Below are 21,653 nucleotides of genomic sequence, written 5' to 3' on the forward strand. Positions count from 1 at the left end.
CACAGACACACAAAGCCCCAACTTTAAAAAAAAATGTATAGTAGACTTCCCCAACCTTTCCCGCTTAGTGAACCAGCAGCGTGGGTGTGAGGGGATGGTTCCACACGAGCGACGACAAACATGCACGCATATCTCACACAAGGGGGGATGTATGTGCGAGCTTGCTCCCCACTTCCGTGGCCTGGTTCCAAATGGCTCAAGTGCTGGTAGTGGGCTAGGTTCCAGGGTTTGGGGACTTCTGATATATAATACTTTGTATGTAGAAAATTGATTTCCCAATTGTACCCACCATTTTGAATCGATGTTCCTCATTATAAGTACCTCGGGAAGAAATACCTGTAACTTGGGTCATCTTTTTGAAAAGCCAGTTTATTTAATTTGTATATTAAAATAATAGATCAATAATGATTTTTTAAAAAAAATCCAAAATAACTTAGAGTTGTTTTAGTTCTCTTCTACATTAATGGGCAACCTGCAGGTTGCAAATTTCGTGCACTATCAGCATCCTTTTGTGATGCCTGTAGCAGGCCTAGAGGGGCCAGGAACAATTTTTACACAATAAAATTATTGTCAGCTCACTATTGTTTGACCATTTTCCCCATGGAATTTGAGGGACAACACAAACTAGTTTCATTTTTGCTTCTTACACCTCATATTAACCTTCCTCCCTAAAAAAAATTACAAACAGGAGGAAGAATATTATCTTCTCCTTACATCATATGGATCCAAGTGGCAAACAAATGCCATCATATTGTAATATTTATCATATTGTAGGAAAACTGATGAGGCTTGGATCTGTCTATCGGGTTAAGCATTTCTGAGTTAAGCCATACTGGTGTTCACACTTTGTGGTAACCAAAAAGCACATGTTTACAAAGTATGATTGCTTCAATAACAGTGTTATGTAACACGAAACCAACCACCCAATAGCATACATACAAAAAAACCTACTGAATCTTTCTACATGTTTCTCTAAAGGATTACTGGACAGAAGTTATCAAACTCTATCTGGTTTATTTTTTAAAAACAAATCTGAAAAATTTTAAGTTCAGTTTTTGCAAATATAGCATGATTACAACTTTATTAATTTATTTTTCTTGTTCATATTTCTGGACTATAGATTGAGTTTGGAAAATAGATAGCTTTGAGTTGACACAGTTTCTTCAGTGTATTTTTAATGGAATAGAACATTGATTTAAAAAGCATCATGAATGTAACACAAGGAATGTAGCACAAGAAGCTAGAACTGACTCTTTATGTTCGTTGCAGATCCAACCCGGATAACATTGGCACCATCAAATATGGACGTGACTGTAGGAGAAAGTATAATTTTACCCTGCCAAGTTCAGCATGACCCACTCCTGGATATAAGTTTCACATGGTATTTTAACAGTGCATTGACTGACTTCAGAAAAGATGCATCCCATTTTGAGAGAGTAGGTGGGGTAAGTTATAATGTAATTGTGTAAATTTACTTTATTATTAGACCTAGAATCGTGAAAAAACAAAACAAAAGCAACCCAATTAAATTCCTCTTTAAATTGTATTCTGTTGTCTATAGGAGTAGAAATAGCACTTAAACTTATATGTATACCCCCTCTAAACAGTTTACAGAATTAGCATATTGCTCCCAACAATTTGGATATTCATTTTACCTACTTTGGAAGGTTGGAAGTCTGAGTCAATCTAGAGCCCATCAGGATTGAACTCTAGACTGTGAACAGAATTTGCCTGTTAGCCACCATTGCTCCTATAACTAGCATTAAGACTATAGTTTTGTGGTTAAATAAATTATGATAGCATGGAACTTATTTTATACAGGCAGTCCTTCACTTATCACAACATTTGAGCCCAAAATTACAAAAGGTAATCACATGACCCCAGGACACTGCAACTATTAGGCATATAAACCAATTGCCAAGTATTCAAATTTTAATCACATGACCACAGAGATACTGCAAGAGGCATACGTGTGAAAAATGGTCATGTCACTTTTTCAGTGCCTTTGAACAGTCACTAAACAAATGGTTATATCTTCTATTCTGGATAGCTTGATAGGCGTTCTTGAAATTTTGCTCAATATGGTTACATTTTGGTTACAGCCCCAAATAACTTTCAGGAGAGCTGTGCACATTACCAATGATGTTCCATTTTCAAATAGGCAAACATTTTATATTTCCATAATTCTAATAGTTTTTTAGCTATCGCCTCTTGTTCCTTTGTTTCAACTTAAAGTACTTTTTATTTCCATGAAGTTTTTAAAATTGCCTTGTGGGTTTTCAAAGTTTGCTTTTAAGTATTACTATTATTATTGTTTGTTTAGATTTTGGATGGTAAAAGTCTTAGAAATGATGGATTACAAACCATTGACTAATTTCCATACGGTGTAACAGTATAAATTCAGATTATGTTAGGTAACTACCAATATTCCCTGAATTATTAACATTGCAATTATGATTTGAGAAAGACTGATATCAGCTGAAATTGTGCAGATATCAGTAGTATAATGCTGTTGCTTATTTAATTCCACCCAGCCTGTTGACAATTTGTGTTCTATGGGTCACCAACCTGCTCTTCCTGTCACTGTAAACTACCCACAATAGCAGAGATCTAATTTTGCCAGCTGAAACTGAATAAAATCATTTCTGCTGCCAAAACTGCATAAAACATTGACAGTTTCAGAGCTTTCTTTCTCTGTTTTCATAGCATTCAAGATTGATATACATGAATTGCACTGATTTTAGCGATATGGTGAATTATTAGTATGGGTAGTCCTTGCTTACTGACCATTCAAAGTTACAAACAGTGCTGAAAAAAATTGGCGTGTGACTAATCCTCACAGTTAACAACCGTCTCATCATCTCTACAGTGATGTGTTCAACCAGGTTGCATTTACAATGGTTGCAGCATTCTGCAGACACGTGATCACCAGTTATGCTCTTCCCAACTCCCCAAGGAAAGTCAGTGGTGAAACGGGGGGAGATAGCAGGTTGTGGTGATTTGATATCTTGCTTAATGATTGCAGATGATTTAATAACCATGGTGTTAAAATAGATTACAAAATCAAATGTAAGGTATCATGTGGTACCTCACTTCACAATCACAGCATTTAACAACAAGTTTTCTGATCCTTGTCATATGTCAAGAACCACCAGTACTATAGATAAAGGTAAAGGTTCCCCTTGCACATATGTGCTACCCTGTTTCCCTGAAAATAAGACCTCCCCGGGTAATAAGCCCAATCGGGCTTTTGAGCACATGTGCTAAAATAAGCCCTCCTCAAAAAATAAGCCCTCCCTGAAAATATTGCAACACAGCAGCAGCCATGAGGTGATCACCCTCACTGCCTCCTGCACCTCAAAATAATGACCCCCCCCAAAAAAAATAAGGCCAAGCACTTATTTTGGAGGTAGAAAGAAAATAAGACCCTGTCTTATTTTTGGGGAAAAACGGTAGTCGTTCCTGACTCTAGGGACAAGTAATGGTAGCTCACTCGTTACACAGTGCTAGAGATTTGAACCGCCGAACTGCTCACCTTTCTGATCGACAAGCTTAGCCACTGAGCCAACTCCAAGCAGGGATCAGAGAGGCTGGTTGGCCACCAGGAGGCGCCTGAGGCATGGAGCAGTGGTGAAAGCCAAAGGGAATGTGCTCCTGATGTCAGGCCTTGGAGCAGTGGGGAGGAGACAAGGGAGTTGGTCCTGGACGCCCAGCAACGGCGGGCAGATAGACGTAGAGAACAACTACGCAGATACAGAAGATAATTTGACTCAGTGGTTGCAATTAGGCTCCTCCCAAGACAGTATATAAGGAGGGACTTTGTGAGGAAGCTAGTTGCAGGATTCAACTTAATTATCAACGCTGGAGAAGCTGTTATCTGTATCTGTTGCAGTCTGGGTTGCTGTGCGGCCAAGGTTCTTTATCTGTTCCTTCGTGTTTGGGCTTTCAGCCACCAAGATTTATAATCCTGCTAATAAAGTTGTGGCATTCCAGCTAAGCTTGTCTCGGCATTTGTTACTGGACGGAGGAGGGGGTCAGAATATATGTATGTATGTATGCCTGCGTGTTTGTGTGTATGTATGTATGTATATGTGTATGTGTAGTGTCACAACCCCTGTGTATACACACACACACAGAGTATATGGTATGGATTTATACATGTATGGATTTTTCTATTTGCATCAAAAATACTCAGGCCTTTAAAAATTATTCTCTTTGACAGTCCCACTACTTAGTTCATATTTTGAATATTTAGAACAAGATTAATTTTACTGAATAGGTCACTGAAAGAGATACTAAATATGGGAGATATACAGCCCATGTTTACACACATACACACTGTATTTTCTGTTTTGAGGATTTTTTTATATTGCCATTTCTTATTTAATGTGAGAATCTATATGCTTTGATTCCAAACACCTCAATTTTTTATATAATAAAAAAGAATGTAATCTTCATTTATTTATTATTTGCTTCGCTTCCATAAAGGAATAGCCAATCATATCCATTCAGTTAAGAAACAAATGCAAAGTCAACAGTTTGGCTGAAGATATTTTATATTGAAGATATAATTTAAGGTTTAAAACATTCAAACTGAATGTATATTTCCTGGTGATAAACAGTATGAATATATGAAGTAAATTAAACTGCACATAAGAAAATAAGATTAATCCTAGTGTCCCCTTTAAAAATAAAACAGAACATGAAATATGATTGCAAACTGGAAAACACTTTTTTAAATGAAGTCAATAATTCAAACAATCTGAGAGAACATTTTCATGGACATTATGAAATGAGGAAAGTGGTATCACTTATATAAATCCCTAGTACACAAGCCACGGTTTGAAAACACAGACAGTCCTCAACTTATTACCATTTATTTAACAATCATTCCTAATTTGAATTTGTCTAGTTCAATATTACCTATATCTGTGTTACAATTTGAGTGTACAATTTATTTTCTCCAATAATCTCCATTTTCAAAAAGCAAAATTTGATTTATTCCAAAAGTTACTAACAAAATACATAATAAATATAATTGCATTTTAGATGTTAATTGCTTGAGGCAATACTGCCAGACAATACCATTTCCTTTCAGGTTACAGTTATGTTTCTTGCAACAATTCTGTAGCAGAGCAGTTTTATTCTATATTCCAATCAAAGCTCTCTTTCTTGTTTTAAAAGTAAGGGACTATGTGGTAGCATGAAGTACCTCAATACTTGGCATGAAAATCAGAAAAAAAGTAGAGGCAATTGTTGTTATTTTAGTTATGATTCTCACTTGAGATTAAGACCATTTTTTTAATTAATTGCTGTTCATCAAGATAACATGAATTGCTTTCCCAGAGTATACCTTGAATTATGAAAATTAATATATTAATCAACAAGGGATTAAAATGTGATCAGATAATTTCTACTTTTAAAATATGTAGATATAACAACCTTAATAATGCTAACGTTAATTTTGGTTTAAAACTCAATAGTTTAATGCCAAATGATACTACTGTAGATATTCAAGATTAAGTCCTGGAACTATGATAGTGATGAACCCTATTTTCTCTTTGCAGAAAGTCCTAAATTCATTTCCTGGGATCTCCAGTTTAAATTAATCTTAGGCACTAAAATGCAGAGCCCTAACATGAATGAGAAACGTACCAGAAACTTCTAATAAAATTAAAGCTCTTAGGGGACATTTGGACTCTTTTATGAGAATAGTCAATTATCATAACAATAATAATAACATAATCAGGTGGCAGATCAATTTTTTTTTTTGAAAATAAATGAAGAAGCATTTCCTGAGCTGAAAAGGAGTCATTTCCTCATAACTGAATCTATTTTCGTTAACTAGGAGCTAAATTTCCTCAAGGCAAATCATAGATGCTGGAGTATCTTTTTCTCCTTAGACCTTTGACAGATTGATCAATAGCTTTAATGATCCTTAGAGCAATAAAGGTGGGTTTATGGTTAGTCACTTTGCTGATAAGGTCAGAAGAGAACTGAAATAAAATGTTATCTGCAGTGGGATTCTCAAAAGAAGGCAGTGGGAAACCATTTTAGAATTGTTTTCAAGAAAACAAATTATGGAGATAGCTGAAACAGGTAAACAAGTTTGAATGCCAAATGTTGGTTCTCAGGTCAGAAGGTATTACAGTCAATAATGGCCAATATTGAAATGGGAAGGGAAGGGTAGACTGAGGGAGAAACTGAAGCTGACAAAGCAGAAATGAAATGAATAGGAATGGGATGCATTAAATCGGATGGTTACTATAAAGGATATGAGATCTTGTTAAGGTATGGAATAGCAGTCATAAAATTGACATTGCTAAGTAAGTTTTTCTCCATAGTTCATAAGTAACAGAATCATATTTCTAAAATTGGTGGCTAATTCATTTAGAAGTGTTGTACAATTGTATGCTATGATTATAGATGTAGTGGTTAAAGGCTGAATAATTCTGTGACAGATTGCAGGAGGTAATCTAGAAGTGTAACACATCCACCGGCTCACTGCTAATTGCTTATTACAATAAAAAGTTGGAGAAAGATGAATTTCAAATTATAGGACAATTTCAATCATAGAAATATAAAGACAGGGGAGTATAACACTCTGGAGTACCACATTTCCAGGAGATCTCCAACCTGGAAATAAGGAGCAATTCTCTGCCAGTAAGAACAATTAGTCAGTGGAACAGCTTGTTTCCTGACATTATGGCTATTCCATCATTGGAGGTTGATATTAGACAACCATTTATGAAGGATGTGTATAAAGCCGTGATGGCGAACCTATGGCATGCGTGGCATGAGCCCTCTACGGGCACTTGAGCCGTCAGCCCACCTCACGTATATCGCGCATGCGTATGTGCCGCCTCCTGGCCAGCTGATTTTTGGGTCTCTGCTGTGCATGTGTGGGGGTGTGGTTAATGCAGGAGATGTGCATACATGCATGGGAGCGCATCCTCTGCAGCCTGTTTTTGGTCCCAGGAGGCTGCAGGGAGGACTACTAGGCCCAAAATGGTGCAGGGGTGTGGCACGCACATGCGCGCCAGGAGCGCTGAGGGTCATGTGCACATAGGCAGGGGAGCGGAGCTTTTGGCATGTCATGACAAAAAGGTTATCCATCACTGGTATAAGGACTCCTGCCTTGAGCAGGAGTTGGATTAGAAGATCTCCAAGTTTCCTCAGATCTATGATTCTGCGATTCTATGATATACAATTTAATCATAAGATCATAGGAAGGAATAGATTTAGTACATTTAACTTTGTATGAAAGAGACCTGAGCAGTGACGTGCAGTCAGGGGAGGCAGGGAAGGCACAGCCTCACCACTCCCATGATGAAAATGAAAAAAAAAATGTAAAAGGAAAAAGGCGAGAGCTGAGGTCAGGCTGAGCTAGTTGCTGCCTCACCATGGATGACTTTGCTTAACTGTTTAAAAAAGCCTCTAAAAAGCGCCCTCTACTATGAGGCTGGAGAACAGTGTGCCTCATCTAGTCTGACTTTAGGAGTTTTATGATTACTCGAGCAGAGTTAAGCAAGGGTTAAAAGCCTAAAAATTCCTGACATAGGTGAGGCATGCCGTTCTCCTGCCTCACAGTAGAGGGCGCTCATTTGGGCGGGGCTTCTTCAGAGGACCCTAGGCAAGAGCAGAGTTGAAATCTTCTCTGAAACAGCTGGAAAAGGTACATGTGGGTTGGAGGGAGGTGGAGGAATTCAAACTTCATCCTCCTGGTGTGGGGCTTTGGGCAAAGGCTGGAGGGAAGAACCCTGGCTCGCTTGTGTTCTCCCTCCCCAAGTGTAGTTTGATTGCAGGCAGAGCCACGTTGCCTTTTCAAACTTGTAATCAGTGAAGCTGAGCTGGATCCTTCCGGGGCTGGGGAAAAGTATGTGTGCTCCACCAGTATGGCTCTTTGACTGGCTTCCCCTCCTCCTGTGGTCTCCTCGCTGGTGCTCTCCCTCCAATCCACCTTGTGTGTGTGTGTGTGTGTGTGTGTGTTGTGTTTGTGTTTGTGAGTGAGGGAAGGGGGTAGGAGACATAGTCCAAACCAACTTCTGTGTGTGTGTTTGAGAGAGGGAGGAGAGAGGAGAGAGGGGAAGGGAGAAGAAAAAGAAAGAAGGAAACTTGTTTTGCAAAGGAGAAAAACAAATGCTGTTGCTTTAAATTGGAACTGAGCATGCCTGGTTGTGGAATTCTGGGAGTTGAAGTCCACAAGTTTAAAAAAATTTGAAACCCACCAGTATGTCAGTGCCTCACCATCCATAAACCTCACCGCACGTCACTGGACCTGAGAAACAATGGGAAGAAATGAGAGATATTGGGGGTTTTTTAGGGTAAGAAAAAAAATCCTAAAATTTGAAAGAAAGAAAAAAGTCACTTTTGAAACAACCTGTCATGGGATCCAGATAAAGACAGGATGAAAGCCTTACACATCCTTAAAAAATGTAAAACAGCTAAACATAGGTGTGGTGAGAACCTAGAATAAAATCTTATACAGACTTCATAGATCATGCCAAAATAAAGTATGAATGGTAGTTAGAGATAGAAAATAAAAATGGAATTCATGTAGTTAGCATCTTTTTACTTATTTTGGCTGGCTTCTATTTTTGTTAGTTATTCTGCTGTGATGCAGTTCCCTCAAAGCAAAATAGGAATTGAAAGTACTTGCATTCCTCTCCATGACTGTCCCCCTATGTTTTTTTTTGTTTGTTTGTTTGCTTTTTAGAATTGGATATATCCTTTCCCCTTTCTTTCTTTCTTTTATTACTGATAGAGTGAGGAAACATTTTTTGATTGGTTTTAGCTTCAGTGCTTTAGTCTTCTTTCTGCAGATGTTAGTCATTTTGCTGGTATAATACCTTGTTGATTATACCTGTCTTCCATTCCCTATACACATCCCCTTTTGTTCTTAATTCAATTGAAAGTTCCCAGAATATCCACAGGAGCTTCCTAAGGTATCTCTTCCATCTTTTCTCTCATTAGAAACAGAAGCTTCAAATTATCTTTGGTATCTTGTTTTGGAGCATTTGGAGCTGAGTATTTCTTTCCACGCAAAGCCAGCTGGTGATTCTCTAAAACTGTTGAAATGAGCTTTCTCAATCTAAGGTGCAAGTATGACTGTGCTGCAGTTTCTCCAATTTTCCCCTTTAAAAAATAGTACAGATTTTAGGAAAAGATACGAAACAACTTTTTTAACCTTTAAAATCAGAAGTACTACATTGTCATACTGCTTATCACTGTATTACTTTCCGCTTCAGTTCTCAGCTTTCTACTCCACTCTCTAGCTGAGAAAAAAATGTTTTGCAACTGATCAATTATATTGCAATAGAAGCTAATTGTAAACCATTTTTTATTCCTCCCAACAGAGTGCATCTGGAGACTTAATGATTAGGAATATTCAGCTGAAACACAGTGGAAAATATGTGTGTACAGTGAAGACTGAAGTGGATAGTGTATCATCTGCAGCAGATCTTATAGTACGAGGTATCTTTTTTTAAGGAATACCATTTGGAGGTATATATCTCATTTCTTCAAGTAGAGCATGAGAATGAGTCTCTCTTAATCACAGTATATTTTACAAACGTGTACCACTTTGTATGTATTTGTGTGAATGAAGGCAAGCGATTACAATTTGTTTTAGTGGAAATGCCAGTTTATTTATTATTTCTGTCCTGCCTTTATTATTTTTACAAGTAACTCCAGGCGAATATATCCAGCACTTCTTCCTCTCCTTCCCCCCTCCCCCCAACAACAACAACCCTGTGAGTGAGCTGAACTAATAGAACGTAACTAGCCCAAAGTCACCCATCTGGTTTTCATGCCTGAGGCAGGACTTGAACTCACTCCTGCTTTCTAACCTGGCCTTAACCATTAGCCCAAACTGCTTCTCTGACAAGTTCTCCTTAATAGTGAATTAAATACATTAATGAATTCTAAAAAAATTAATTTAGTTATAGGTACTTATATATTTTAAATGTCTTTCTACAGATAAAGCAGCACTTATTGGTTCTGTAGGACTGAAGTCTTGCTATTAAAAATTTGCCTTGAACTAGTGGTCACAATCCATATTCATTCCACTGTTCCCAGCTACATAAAAATACTTACAGGCATTATTTGATAGATAGGGAAATTACAATTAAATACAAGATTGGTGAATAGGATGCTTTCCAGCTGGCACATTAGCATTTTATACTAGTGCAAATCCATTATTGGTTACCACATATATTTTACATTCAACATTATTTTGTATGACTTGGTACTGCTTACATTTCTAATATAATTTCCCCAAACCATAAGAGCATTTGTGATAATTGAAGTGACTATTGCTTTATAAAACTATTGGGCATCTTCAGAAATGACCTGTATGAAAAGCCAGTCATCTTCACATTTGATGTGCCTTGCTTTCTTACAGACACAGTGCTTTGTGTTTAGGTAAGAATAGTATTTTCCCCATCAAACTGCCTGCATGTGTGAATTAATTTTGCAAGCTTTCTTATTTAAACATGAGTGTTCAGAATCAAGCAGTATTTGATAATATAGGCTCCATTCCCAACCTTAGGCTGATAATGGAATTATCATTACAATAATTTGTAGTCTGTTTTCCAGTATAGACAATAAAATATTTTTAAAAGTTTCAAAATACAAATATAAAGCTGATCTCTCCCTATTTATAGTGCTGATAACCCCGTGTTGCCTGGGTATTTATTTATAGGGGGGAAATATCCAAACCAAACATAATTTTTAATGTTGGATTCCCCCCTTACCACAGAGAGCCCCTTTGTGGAGTACTGTGAAGTCATTTCCATGGCAACTCTACTGTGCTGTACAATAGAATCCATTTTAAGGCACAGCATGCTGTATTGTAACAGAACACACACTGCAAGGGATGTTATGGGTGTCTTACCCCCACAGTATTTGTTTCCAGAGAGTAAGTCATCTGTGTACCAAGTTGGTTGAAATTGCTCAAGGCATTCCAGAGTTATGCTGGAACACACACACACACACACACACACACACACACAGAAAGAGCCATATATATATATATATATATATATATATTATATACTAAGAAGAACATGAGTTGGAGAATGTGTTAAATATGAACTTTCCAACAATAGAAAATTATTGTTTTAGTGGGGCTTTAATTTGCTCTGCTTTCTCCCAAAGACGCTCCTCTCTTAGAAGAAAAGTCAAATCCCTAGTGCTGTATTGCTGTCCATGGTGCTGATATTGTGTTAAGCTTCACAGCAAAACTGCTTTAGATAGCAACTTGTCAGACCCAAAACATTGACAGATTCAGGACAGGATATTAAAGACTAAATTAAAAGGCACAATTTAAAGGTAGAGAATCTATTGTCCTTTTATTGAATTCCTATTTTACAGCTTCCTTTTATTACTAAAATAACAGATCAACGGTTTGGTTGAACGTATAACTATCTCTTTTTTACTTTCTATATTGATTATTCTTATTTACCGTGATGGAAAAATAAAAATCATTTGGTATTATGTGGTAATGATTTTTAACTTGCAAGATCACAACCTACTTTAAAATGTGCTATCTTATTGCATTAGGTTCACCTGGACTCCAGAGCATGTAAAAGTGGATGAAATAACAGCCACAGCAGCTCAGATTTCTTGGTATGAAGGCTTAGATAATCACAGTCCAATCACTGGCTACACTGTTCAAGCCAGAACACCATTTTCAGTGGGTTGGCAAAGAGCCAGAACAGGTAAAGTTATAGCTATCCTTAGAAATTTTATAACTTTTTTTTGTGGGGGGAGACGAGAAATTTATAATTTCTTCCAAAATGTTTTATGACAGTTCCTGATGTCATTGATGGGAGAACATTCATGGCTACTGCAGTAGATTTAAACCCTTGGGTTGAATACGAATTCCGTGTAGTTGCCAGCAACAAAATTGGAGGTGGAGAACCTAGTTTACCCTCAGAAAAAGTAAGAACTGAAGAGGCAGGTTAGTGGGTCTCTTTGTTTGCTTGTTTTATTTGATAATTCAGCCTAGCAAAATGGGTCTTATTGCTTGCAACCCTTGTAATATATTTTCCCACCTCACTGCCCGACCTGGCTCAAGAGATGGGAGGATAATGTGTCATTCAGCATCTATCAAATATTAATATTTGACGTGTATGCAATTATATCATTTAAACAATCAAAAAAGAAGATTGAATAATGTAGTGTTGCTATGCTACTGAGATTCAGTCAACTCAAGAGTCAACTATTCTTTAAATTAAAAAAATCCTTCTACAAGAGAATCTTTTTAGCATAGCTTTCGCTGGCAAAGTTAATGCATTGTTTTTGGCACCAATGAACACCTTTAGATGAGGTGTAACAAATGTATCTTAAACCCTCAAGGTAAGGGGAAACTAATTTCAGTCAGCAAGGGTGGGAGATTACTAGACAGGTCACTAAGTATTAGTCTTGTTTGATGTTTAGCTCTGGAATATTAAAAGTGGAAAGAAAAAAACCTACCTGGGAACAATAAAAATATTCTATATTGCAGTTCTTTTATAAAGTTTAGAAAAATAAAATTAATGTAGATACAAGATCATAGCTTAGCTCACAATAGTTTTTAAAAAACCTATTTTACAATTTTCAAAGTGTAAGGAAATAAAGTAAATTTGTGTGATTATGGAACAGAAGTGTTATACAGAGATTTATTGCATAAGAATAAGATTTCCTTTAGAATTTTTTATATTAACACTGCCAGTGTTGCTTGTTGTCTTACACAGTCTGTTTTGTCATATATGTGTGTACATATATTCTCTCTCTACTTTTCAGGCTAGCATAATAATGTAGGTAGTCCTTGACTTACAACCTCAGTTGGAACCAGATATGTCATTACGATCATAAGTCGAGATACTCACATAACCAGCATTGATTTTGTAAACAACATTTACAACATTTTTTGCATCAGTCATTAAGTACATCTGTGGTTATTAAGTGGATGCCACAGTTGTAAATGTAAGTGCATTCTTCCAAATGTGTAGTTTTCTTGTTGGAAACTGACAAAAAAGTCATCAAATTGCATAGTCACGTGACCACAGAATACTGTAATCAGGCATAAAGACAAGGGAATTCCAAATTGCTTGAAATGCATATATGTGACTGCATTTCAAGGGATGTTTCTGTGACATAACTTTTGGCAGTGCCAGAAATTCTTTACAAACTGTAAAGCATAAGGGCCAGGGCCATCATAATTTTGATCATTAAATGACTGGTCGTATATCAAGGACTACCTGTACTCCCAATGCATGAGTGTTTTTTTCCCAGCTGCTTCATGTAGCTGTTAAATAAAAGAGAGGAACTAAACCCCACTACATTGATATAACCACTAATCAAAATGAGCCACTAAGGAAATACTAGAAAAAGTGCTTTTAATCCCCAACTCCTGTAAGCAGAGAAACAATACCATTATGATACTGAATATTGCTCAAAGGTTCAGAAGTAGATGATTGTCCAGCTGCCTCACCCCAGACCTTAACAAGATTATCATATGATAACATATAATGTTGCTTTTCTTCTTCACAGTTCCAGAAGTACCACCATCTGAAGTAAGTGGAGGTGGAGGCAGCAGGTCTGAATTGGTCATAACATGGGATGTAAGTAGTCCTCCTCCTCCTCCCCCTTCCCACTAATTCATAATTAACTAACAGGTACCCATCCATACTAACCTATTTAACTATGAATGTGAGTAACTGACAAATACATATCATATCCTAGACTTGTTATGTACATATTCCGTTTCTTTTTTTTAAAAAATGATATTTTACTGTGGTACAATTTTTATACATTTATTTACATAGTTAATGTAACATTCCATAGTTTTATCCATGGTTTTCCATATTTGTATAGGAGGACCAACTGGAGAATCCTGGGTCCATTTTCCTTAGCCCCTGGCCATAGACAGCTACCCAAACATACACACAGTTGTTTTGCTAATACCATAATAAGAGAAAGAAGGAAAAATGGTACCTCCAACCATAATCTTTCCATTTACAAAGCTCCTGAAAGCAAAAGATAGCATAAGCAACTGGAGGTTATTCTAGAGTAATGAGAAAACCTCATGTGGGAATGCCCTCCATTAAACTGAATAACTCATTCATACGTATACCCATACTTTGAATTATGCTCCACCTTTCTACCATATGAATAACTCCATAGCCTTTTTACAGTTAAAGCTTATTGTAATGCTACTCTGGTAACATTAGGCAATAGAACTTAGGCTTCAGTTTTATTTCACTAGTTACAACCTTCATCTTACGCTCGTTTTTCATTTTTTTATAATTTGTAATTACAGTTATGTAATTTCTTTTCATATCCAACAGTGTCTTGGGTATTTCACATTATTTTTATTATTTTATCAGGTTTTCTGGGAATGAAATAGATGTTATTCATCTTCCTTTTAATACATATGAATTTATTACATAGCAGTAATTAAATATCTATTTGGTTTAATATTAGTATTTCGTCTTCCTACTTTATGTTAAAGAAAGGCCTATTATATTCTGTATAGCACCCAGTTAACTACTGGTGGTTAATAACTGGTTGACAATGATCACTAGATAGGCTTATGCAGTATATCTTGTACTTGCATTTTGACCTTCATTGAAAAGGCATGGAACATTTAATTTCAGGTTTTAATAAAGGACAAGGTGAACAGTCAACCTGAAATCAAGCACTTTATTAACTAACTTGATATATTTTTGTCATTAAAAGAACTGGTTTAAAAAATCTGACAGATTTGAAGGCATTGTAAAACAAACAGAGCCGTCTTCAGAGCTTTAACTAAAATAACTTGGAAAACATACTGTAAGTCCCATAGAACTATCTATATGAAATTCCATGGACTTCAAGGTCCTAGATGCCAGTCTTTCAGCTTTATTTAATATACTATCTTAGCAGTAAGAGCCGCTAAATGTCCTGGGAGTTACTGCCAAATAAGTAAGCTTACAAGTAGAAGTTCAGTGTATTCTAAATTTTCATATGGTGGAGGTCATTTTTTTCCTTTACTAATCTAAAATTATACATTCAGAAAGCTATGCTATTAAAATGATTGATAGAGGTTTTATGAGATCTCAAATCATTGTCAAATTGGAAGGTTACATTTCTACAAGGATGATGAATAGATGATTTTAGTATCTTATTTTCATGCCATCTCTGTGTTTAGCCAGTTCCTGAAGAATTACAGAATGGTGAAGGATTTGGTTATGTAGTTGCTTTCCGACCTCTTGGGATTACAACCTGGATACAGACAGTTGTTACATCACCTGACACCCCAAGATATGTCTTTAGGAATGAAAGCATCTTACCATTTTCACCCTATGAAGTCAAGGTTGGAGTATACAATAATAAAGGAGAGGGACCGTTTAGTCCAGTGGCCACAGTGTATTCTGCTGAAGAGGGTGAGTTACTGAATAATTTTATTAGGCGTTTTAGCTGAAAATGAATAAAAGAAGAATTTGCTTTGTTAATTTCAGTGCAGGCATTTGAATTGACTGGCAAATCGTGACCTTAGATTGCTCCTTTTTTATTGGTATTCTTTATTCGTTGTTTCCTAATTCAGAGCCTACAACAGCTCCTTCTGGTGTTTCTGCAAATAGTCTTTCTTCTTCCATAATTGAAGTTACCTGGATTCCCATTCCTTGGAAAATGAGCAGTGGGAGATTATTAGGCTATGAGGTAATACCAAATTTTTGTCGTACTTCTTACCCTTACTGTGATGGGATGCTTTTCACTTTCAAGTAATTAATTCCCACTTTAGTTAAATGGCTGATTCTTCAAAGTTGGAAAAGCAGCTTTCTGCTTCTGAACCTAGATGAACACATGGCATAGCTGCAAATTAATCTGATCTTATGGGGAATATAAAAACCAAATGTAAATATTCACAGATTTTATACACAACTTGAGTTTTAGCTTTTTTGCTGGCATTACACCAGATCAATTATAGCAAGATCACAGAAACTGCACTGAGAATGAAAATTAATTGGCAACCAACTTCTATACGTGCTTGATTGGTAACTGCTCCATCTCCACCCATGACAAGCACACAATCTTCAATCAAAATGCATCTTATATACAACTGGTTGCATTTAAGTGCACAAAGGTTTTGGTTTTGGAAAATTGAATACAAGCAACGCCTTTTTTGAAGTTAACTGCAAAAATAGGTGCAGAATTTGATACTCAGGTACACAGTTTGATTCTGCTGTTTTTATCTAGATAACAGTAGAAAATATGGTATACCCATCCAGCATTAGAAGTCTATTCACTAAATATATAATAAAAATCAAAATAAAACTCTTTAGAATTTCATAGAGGTGTATAGAGTATTTTTCTCCCTGGTGTTTTTTTTCCACGACAACCTGGAAACAACATTTCATTTCAGCTATTTTAATTAAGCAACATATGATAAAGTAGGGGACACAGTGGCTCAGTGGCTAAGATGCTGAGCTTGTCAATCAGACAGATCGGCGGTTCAGATCCCTAGCACCGTGTAATGGAGTGAGCTCCCGTTACTTGTCCCAACTTCTGCCAACCTAGTAGTTTGAAAGCATGTAAAGCAGCAAGTTGAAAAATAGGGATCATTTTGGTGTGAAGGTAACAGTATTCCGTGAACCTTCAGCATTTAGTCATGCCAGCCACATGACCACGGAGACGTCTTTGGACAGCGCTCACTTTTCAGCTTTGAAACAGAGATGAGCAGCCCCCTAGAGCCAGAAACGACTAGCACATAAGTGTGAAGGGAACCTTCATCTTTACCTATGATAAAGTGTAGATCTGAGCAAACAATGGTATCAACAGTGTGATTTAAATTAATCTGTTACTTATTCCCTTTAGGTAAGATATTGGAACAATGGTGGGAAAGAACAGTCTTCAAACAAAGTAAGAGCCACCGGAAAGGAGACCACAGTGAAAATAACAGGCTTGATGAGCAACTTGGTATATTATACAGCTGTTCGAGCATACAACAGTGCAGGAGCAGGTCCTTTCAGTGCCACTGTCAATGCTACCACAAAAAAGCCACGTAGGTATCTTGAGGAGCATTAAGAGCATACTTGCTATCTCGGTGAATTAAAAATTACTCTTTTGTCTTCTGGAAAGAAAATAACAATTTAAATATAATGTGGTGTATGCTACTATAGGCATTGTGAGATACAGAAAAGCAATTAGACTTCAATATATTCCTGCCCCAATATTGTCAATGTATTAGAAACATTACTATTATATTGAGGGTAATTAGAAAGCCCTTTTTATATGAATTCTGGAGCTTCATTTGTTCATTAAAGCCTGGCTGTTCTACAACGTATTTCATTTTCCTCTTTATAAAAATGCTTTTGAACTTCCATTGATTAAGAATCTGTGTACAAGTAGTCCTCAATTTGCAACCTATTGTTTAGCAACTATTCAAAGTTAAAATGGATTCCCTTAAAGATGCTTTTGACCTGATTCTGAAGTTCTGACGGCTACCTTCTCCTACCCCTTGAGTCATAGGACTACATTTCAGGCACTCGGCAGTTTACTTAATCCTGGTGCTGGTTTAATGATCGTATTATTGGCTTAATTACCACCACAAAGATGTCTGTACCATGTTTTCCCGAAAATAAGACAGGGTCTTATTTTCTTTTGATCCCTGAAATAAGCGCTTGGCCTTATTTTGAGGAGGTCTTATTATTTTTGAGGTGCAGGAGGCGGCGAACGTGGTTACCTCATGGCTGCTGCTATATTGCAATATTTTGGGGAGGGCTTACTCTCAGGGGAGGGCTTATTTTAGTGCATATGCTCAAAAGCCCGATTGGGCTTATTATCCGCGTAGGTCTTATTTTCGGGGGAACAGGGCACTGTGATTATCTGGTCCAATCATGTGAGGATCCACTTTACATCAGTCACAACTTTGCAAGAAGGCTCCATTACAGTTGTAACTCAAGGACTACCTGTACAAAATTTTATACACCTATATGTCAAGGCTATATATAAGCATAAGTTATTTCAGCTTCCATTATCCCAAGTTTAGAAAAGTTAATTTCCATTTCTACCAAGTCTCAAAATCACTTTAACCTCTTTCGCTCTTGAGTAACTACAAGCAGGAGTTCTAAACAGCTTTGTAAACAGAAATAGAAAATTAAAAAAAATTCTCTATTTTTCTTCCTTCTTTTATTGTCAGTATACCCAATGAGTCTTTCTAGGTATTGGTTCCTTTTTGTGATCAACACACATCAAACTGGATTAGCAAAGTTCTGTCAGTGTTGTTATTGTCACAAACATTTTTGAGAGTTGCTTGCATTTTTCTATAGATATTTCAGAGGATTCCGTAGACTTCCAACTTGATAATGTCCAGAGACCTGATCTAACAATATTTTATTAATGCAATTTATATAGCTGCTTATTTATACAAGAACTCTCAGTAACAAACCTTATAATAGCAGAGAGTTTTGTAAGTGGGGGCTATCTTCTCAGATATTTAATATTTTTATTTTACAGATTTTCAGTATTCACTTTTCATCTTTGTCTGAACTTTGATTCAGTTATCATCTGTCTACTAGTATCCTATAAGAGAGCCAGTTTAGTGTAGTGGTTAAGGCATCAAGCTACAAACCAGAAAACTGTGCGTGCTATTTCCACTTTAGGCACAAAGCCAAAGGTCCTTGGGCCAGTCACTTTCTCTCAGCCATAGAAAGGAAGTAATGGCAAACCACTTCTGAAAAACCTTGCCAAGAAAATTTCAGGGACTTGTTCAGGCAGTTTCCAAGAATCAGACACGATTGAATGGAAGAAAGAACTAGTAACCTTTATCATACCAATTAGAGAGTGTAAATTCTTTCTAAGTTCAAATATCCTTTTAACACTTCTTGTTTTTCTACAACTTCACTTTTGATATTTTTACAGCTGTCATTGCAAAACTACTTGTTTCTTCTAATAGTTCTTTTGAATTCTTGGTTTAGTTCTTTCCTCAGATTTTTATCTTTTCTGACTATAATTTCTCTTCTTGATAGTTTGCATCATTTGTTCTAACATCCTGTTTTCTATCTTCTGTTTCTTAGTTGATACATTCATATACACGTTTACCATCTTCTTTCATTCTTCTCATATTGTATAATTGAAAATGGTAGGTATATGCTCAAGATCATATTACAGTAATTGATTGGTTTTCATCTGCTGCTTTAGCTCAGCTTGGGAATTGCAAAACTCCTATAATGAATGTCAAGAAGCACAGTGGAAAAAATGGGATTGAGAAACAAAATCATAACTACAATAACCATCCCTAGAAATGAACAATGAAGATATTGAAGTGGGGGATACTTTCTGTTTTTTAGGATTGACTGTTAGTACTATCAGAACCACCAGTCAAGAACTACCCTGCAGATTTGCCCATTGTAGACAGCCATGAAGGTCTTTGAAAAGATATTCAGATGCTGGGATGTGTTTATTCCTACAAAGATCAAAATCGTGCAGACAATCTATGGAAGCAAAAGTTGAACTTTGAAGAAATAGGGATATTGCTTTTGAGCAAAAAATGAAATTATCAAACAAATCAGCCCAGATTTCTAACTTGAGGCATAAATATCCAGGTTCAAATAATATGCAATGATCTAGTTTGCTGGAAGAGAATCTGGAATCCTGAGAAAGATGGAAGGATGCAATAAAAAAGACAGCTAGAAGCAAGATTAGTGAACTCAGTTACAGTAGTAAGGGATGCATCATTGGATGACCTGAAGGACCAATCAAGTCAAAAATTTCGTGGAAAATCTGTGGTCCCTTTAACTTGGTATAACATAATCTGTCATCTCAGTATAATCTCCAAAATTCTTTGTTCACTACAAAATTGAAGTCAGATAATTCTTTGTTGCCTCTCCCTCTCTCTATCTTTTTTCCAGTCTCCAGTTTTGTCACTCTTTTCTATTTCTTATAACTTTACATTTGCACGGATATTTATAGCATATAGAGGCTATTGTGTATCTGATAATTCATAGTCGTACCATCAATACCTATTAAATTGGAGTTCATCCTTGAGAGTAAGCTACACAACTGATCATTAGCATGCTTAGAAATTGATGTCCAAAGTTTAATTATTTATGACTTGAACAACTGCTAATCTAATTATCCTGCGATTTTAGAAAATAGCAACTTGTGACTAATGGGTCTTGCCTTGCAATCAGATAGGACTAAAATCTATTGAGTTTTCTGAATAATTTCAGCAGTATTTAGAAGAGTGGCTTCTGTATTCAGTTTTGCTGGAATTCAATTCAAGATGGTGGAATTATTTTCCCATGCCAGGCTATGTGTTCTAGGATTCCCTGATCCCCAGGGAATTCCAAATACATTGATTTTTTTTCTATATTATATTGTAATTATTTTATTGAGTAATTAAATTGTCAAGAGTTGGGATGCTGCCTCCTTGCAAAATCCGAATGGTTTTTGTTCGTCCATCATTTGATTCAAAATGTAAAGTGGTGTCTTTTCTTTGCAGTCATTCATAGGAATCTGCAACAAGCCATTAAAGGAGGAAGAGAAAAAGAGAATAATGAAAAATAATTGCGTAGATAATTATGCAAAGGATCACCTGTATGTTTACATGTCTGTGTGTTTGCATGTATTCCATTCTAGTTTGTAGTAATGTTATTTAGGCCTGTTTGAAATGGCATAAGCATTACTTGCAAGCTTGGGTTTGAATTTCACTCAGCAGAATATTCAGTGGAATTCAGTCACTTAAAAAAAATTGTATCCTTCTAAATGTTTTCAAATACAAAAACAGTTACAAAGGATGTGGTGACAGTCAGATACCTGAATTATTTGCTTTGACATGAGAAATTTCAAATGCCAAGTAAATTTAAACCTTGTATTCATTATGTTTTTAAGCACCCAGCCAGCCTCCAGGAAATGTAGAGTGGAACATTACAGACTCGAGGGTAGTGCTGAACTGGGAACAGGTCCATGCAATGGAAAATGAGTCAGACGTAGTGGGCTATAAGGTAAGTTCAAGAAGGCATACTGACGTAACTAAAACCGCACCTTGGAAATATCAGCATTCTCTTTTTTCACTACAGCTATGTTATTGTCCATTTTAAAATCTAGGGCTATAGGTAGACCTCAACTTGCAACACTTCATTTAGTGACCATTCAAAGTTACAGCAGCATTGTAGAAAGTGACTTGTGACCGTTCTTCACGCTTACAATCATTGGCAGCATCCCCATGGTCACATGATCAAAATTTGGATGCTTGGCATGTGATCACCTTTTGCAATCTTGGGGGAAGCCAGATTCATTTAACAGCCACGCTATTAATAACTGTAGTGATTCATTTAACAACTGCAGAAAGAAAGGTTGTAAAATGGGGCAAAATTAACTTAACAAATATCTCATTTAACAACAGAAATTTTGGGCTCAATTTTGGTCACAGGTTGAGTCTACTTGTAGTCCACACAGGTTTTTTTTGCAGTCAACACAGGCTCAAAGACCAAATAAATGAATAAGAAAATAAACAAATAAAAAGATATGTCATTTTAATCTAGGTACCTTGATTCTTATTGATTTATATTCATATTGATGGTATGTAATTATATATTTATGTATTTTATACTGTATAATTACTGTGATTATTGTGTACTGTTTAATTTGTATACCACTTTTCAACATAAAAAGGTAAAGGTAGA

General features: G+C 36.3%; 1 protein-coding gene across 1 annotated transcript in view; it reads left to right on the plus strand.

Moving 5' to 3' along the window:
- Positions 1-21,653, plus strand: part of LOC116524011 (contactin-3-like) — a 109,168-nt gene that overhangs the window by 80,676 nt on the left and 6,839 nt on the right. The window contains 10 exon segments of the mRNA XM_032239109.1: positions 1,270-1,445; positions 9,357-9,474; positions 11,563-11,571; positions 11,574-11,720; positions 11,813-11,962; positions 13,537-13,607; positions 15,176-15,410; positions 15,572-15,687; positions 16,843-17,029; positions 20,860-20,972. Coding sequence (XP_032095000.1) covers positions 1,270-1,445; positions 9,357-9,474; positions 11,563-11,571; positions 11,574-11,720; positions 11,813-11,962; positions 13,537-13,607; positions 15,176-15,410; positions 15,572-15,687; positions 16,843-17,029; positions 20,860-20,972 — 1,322 coding nt within the window.

Source organism: Thamnophis elegans, chromosome 2, assembly GCF_009769535.1.
Source record: "Thamnophis elegans isolate rThaEle1 chromosome 2, rThaEle1.pri, whole genome shotgun sequence".
Taxonomy (NCBI): domain Eukaryota; kingdom Metazoa; phylum Chordata; class Lepidosauria; order Squamata; family Colubridae; genus Thamnophis; species Thamnophis elegans.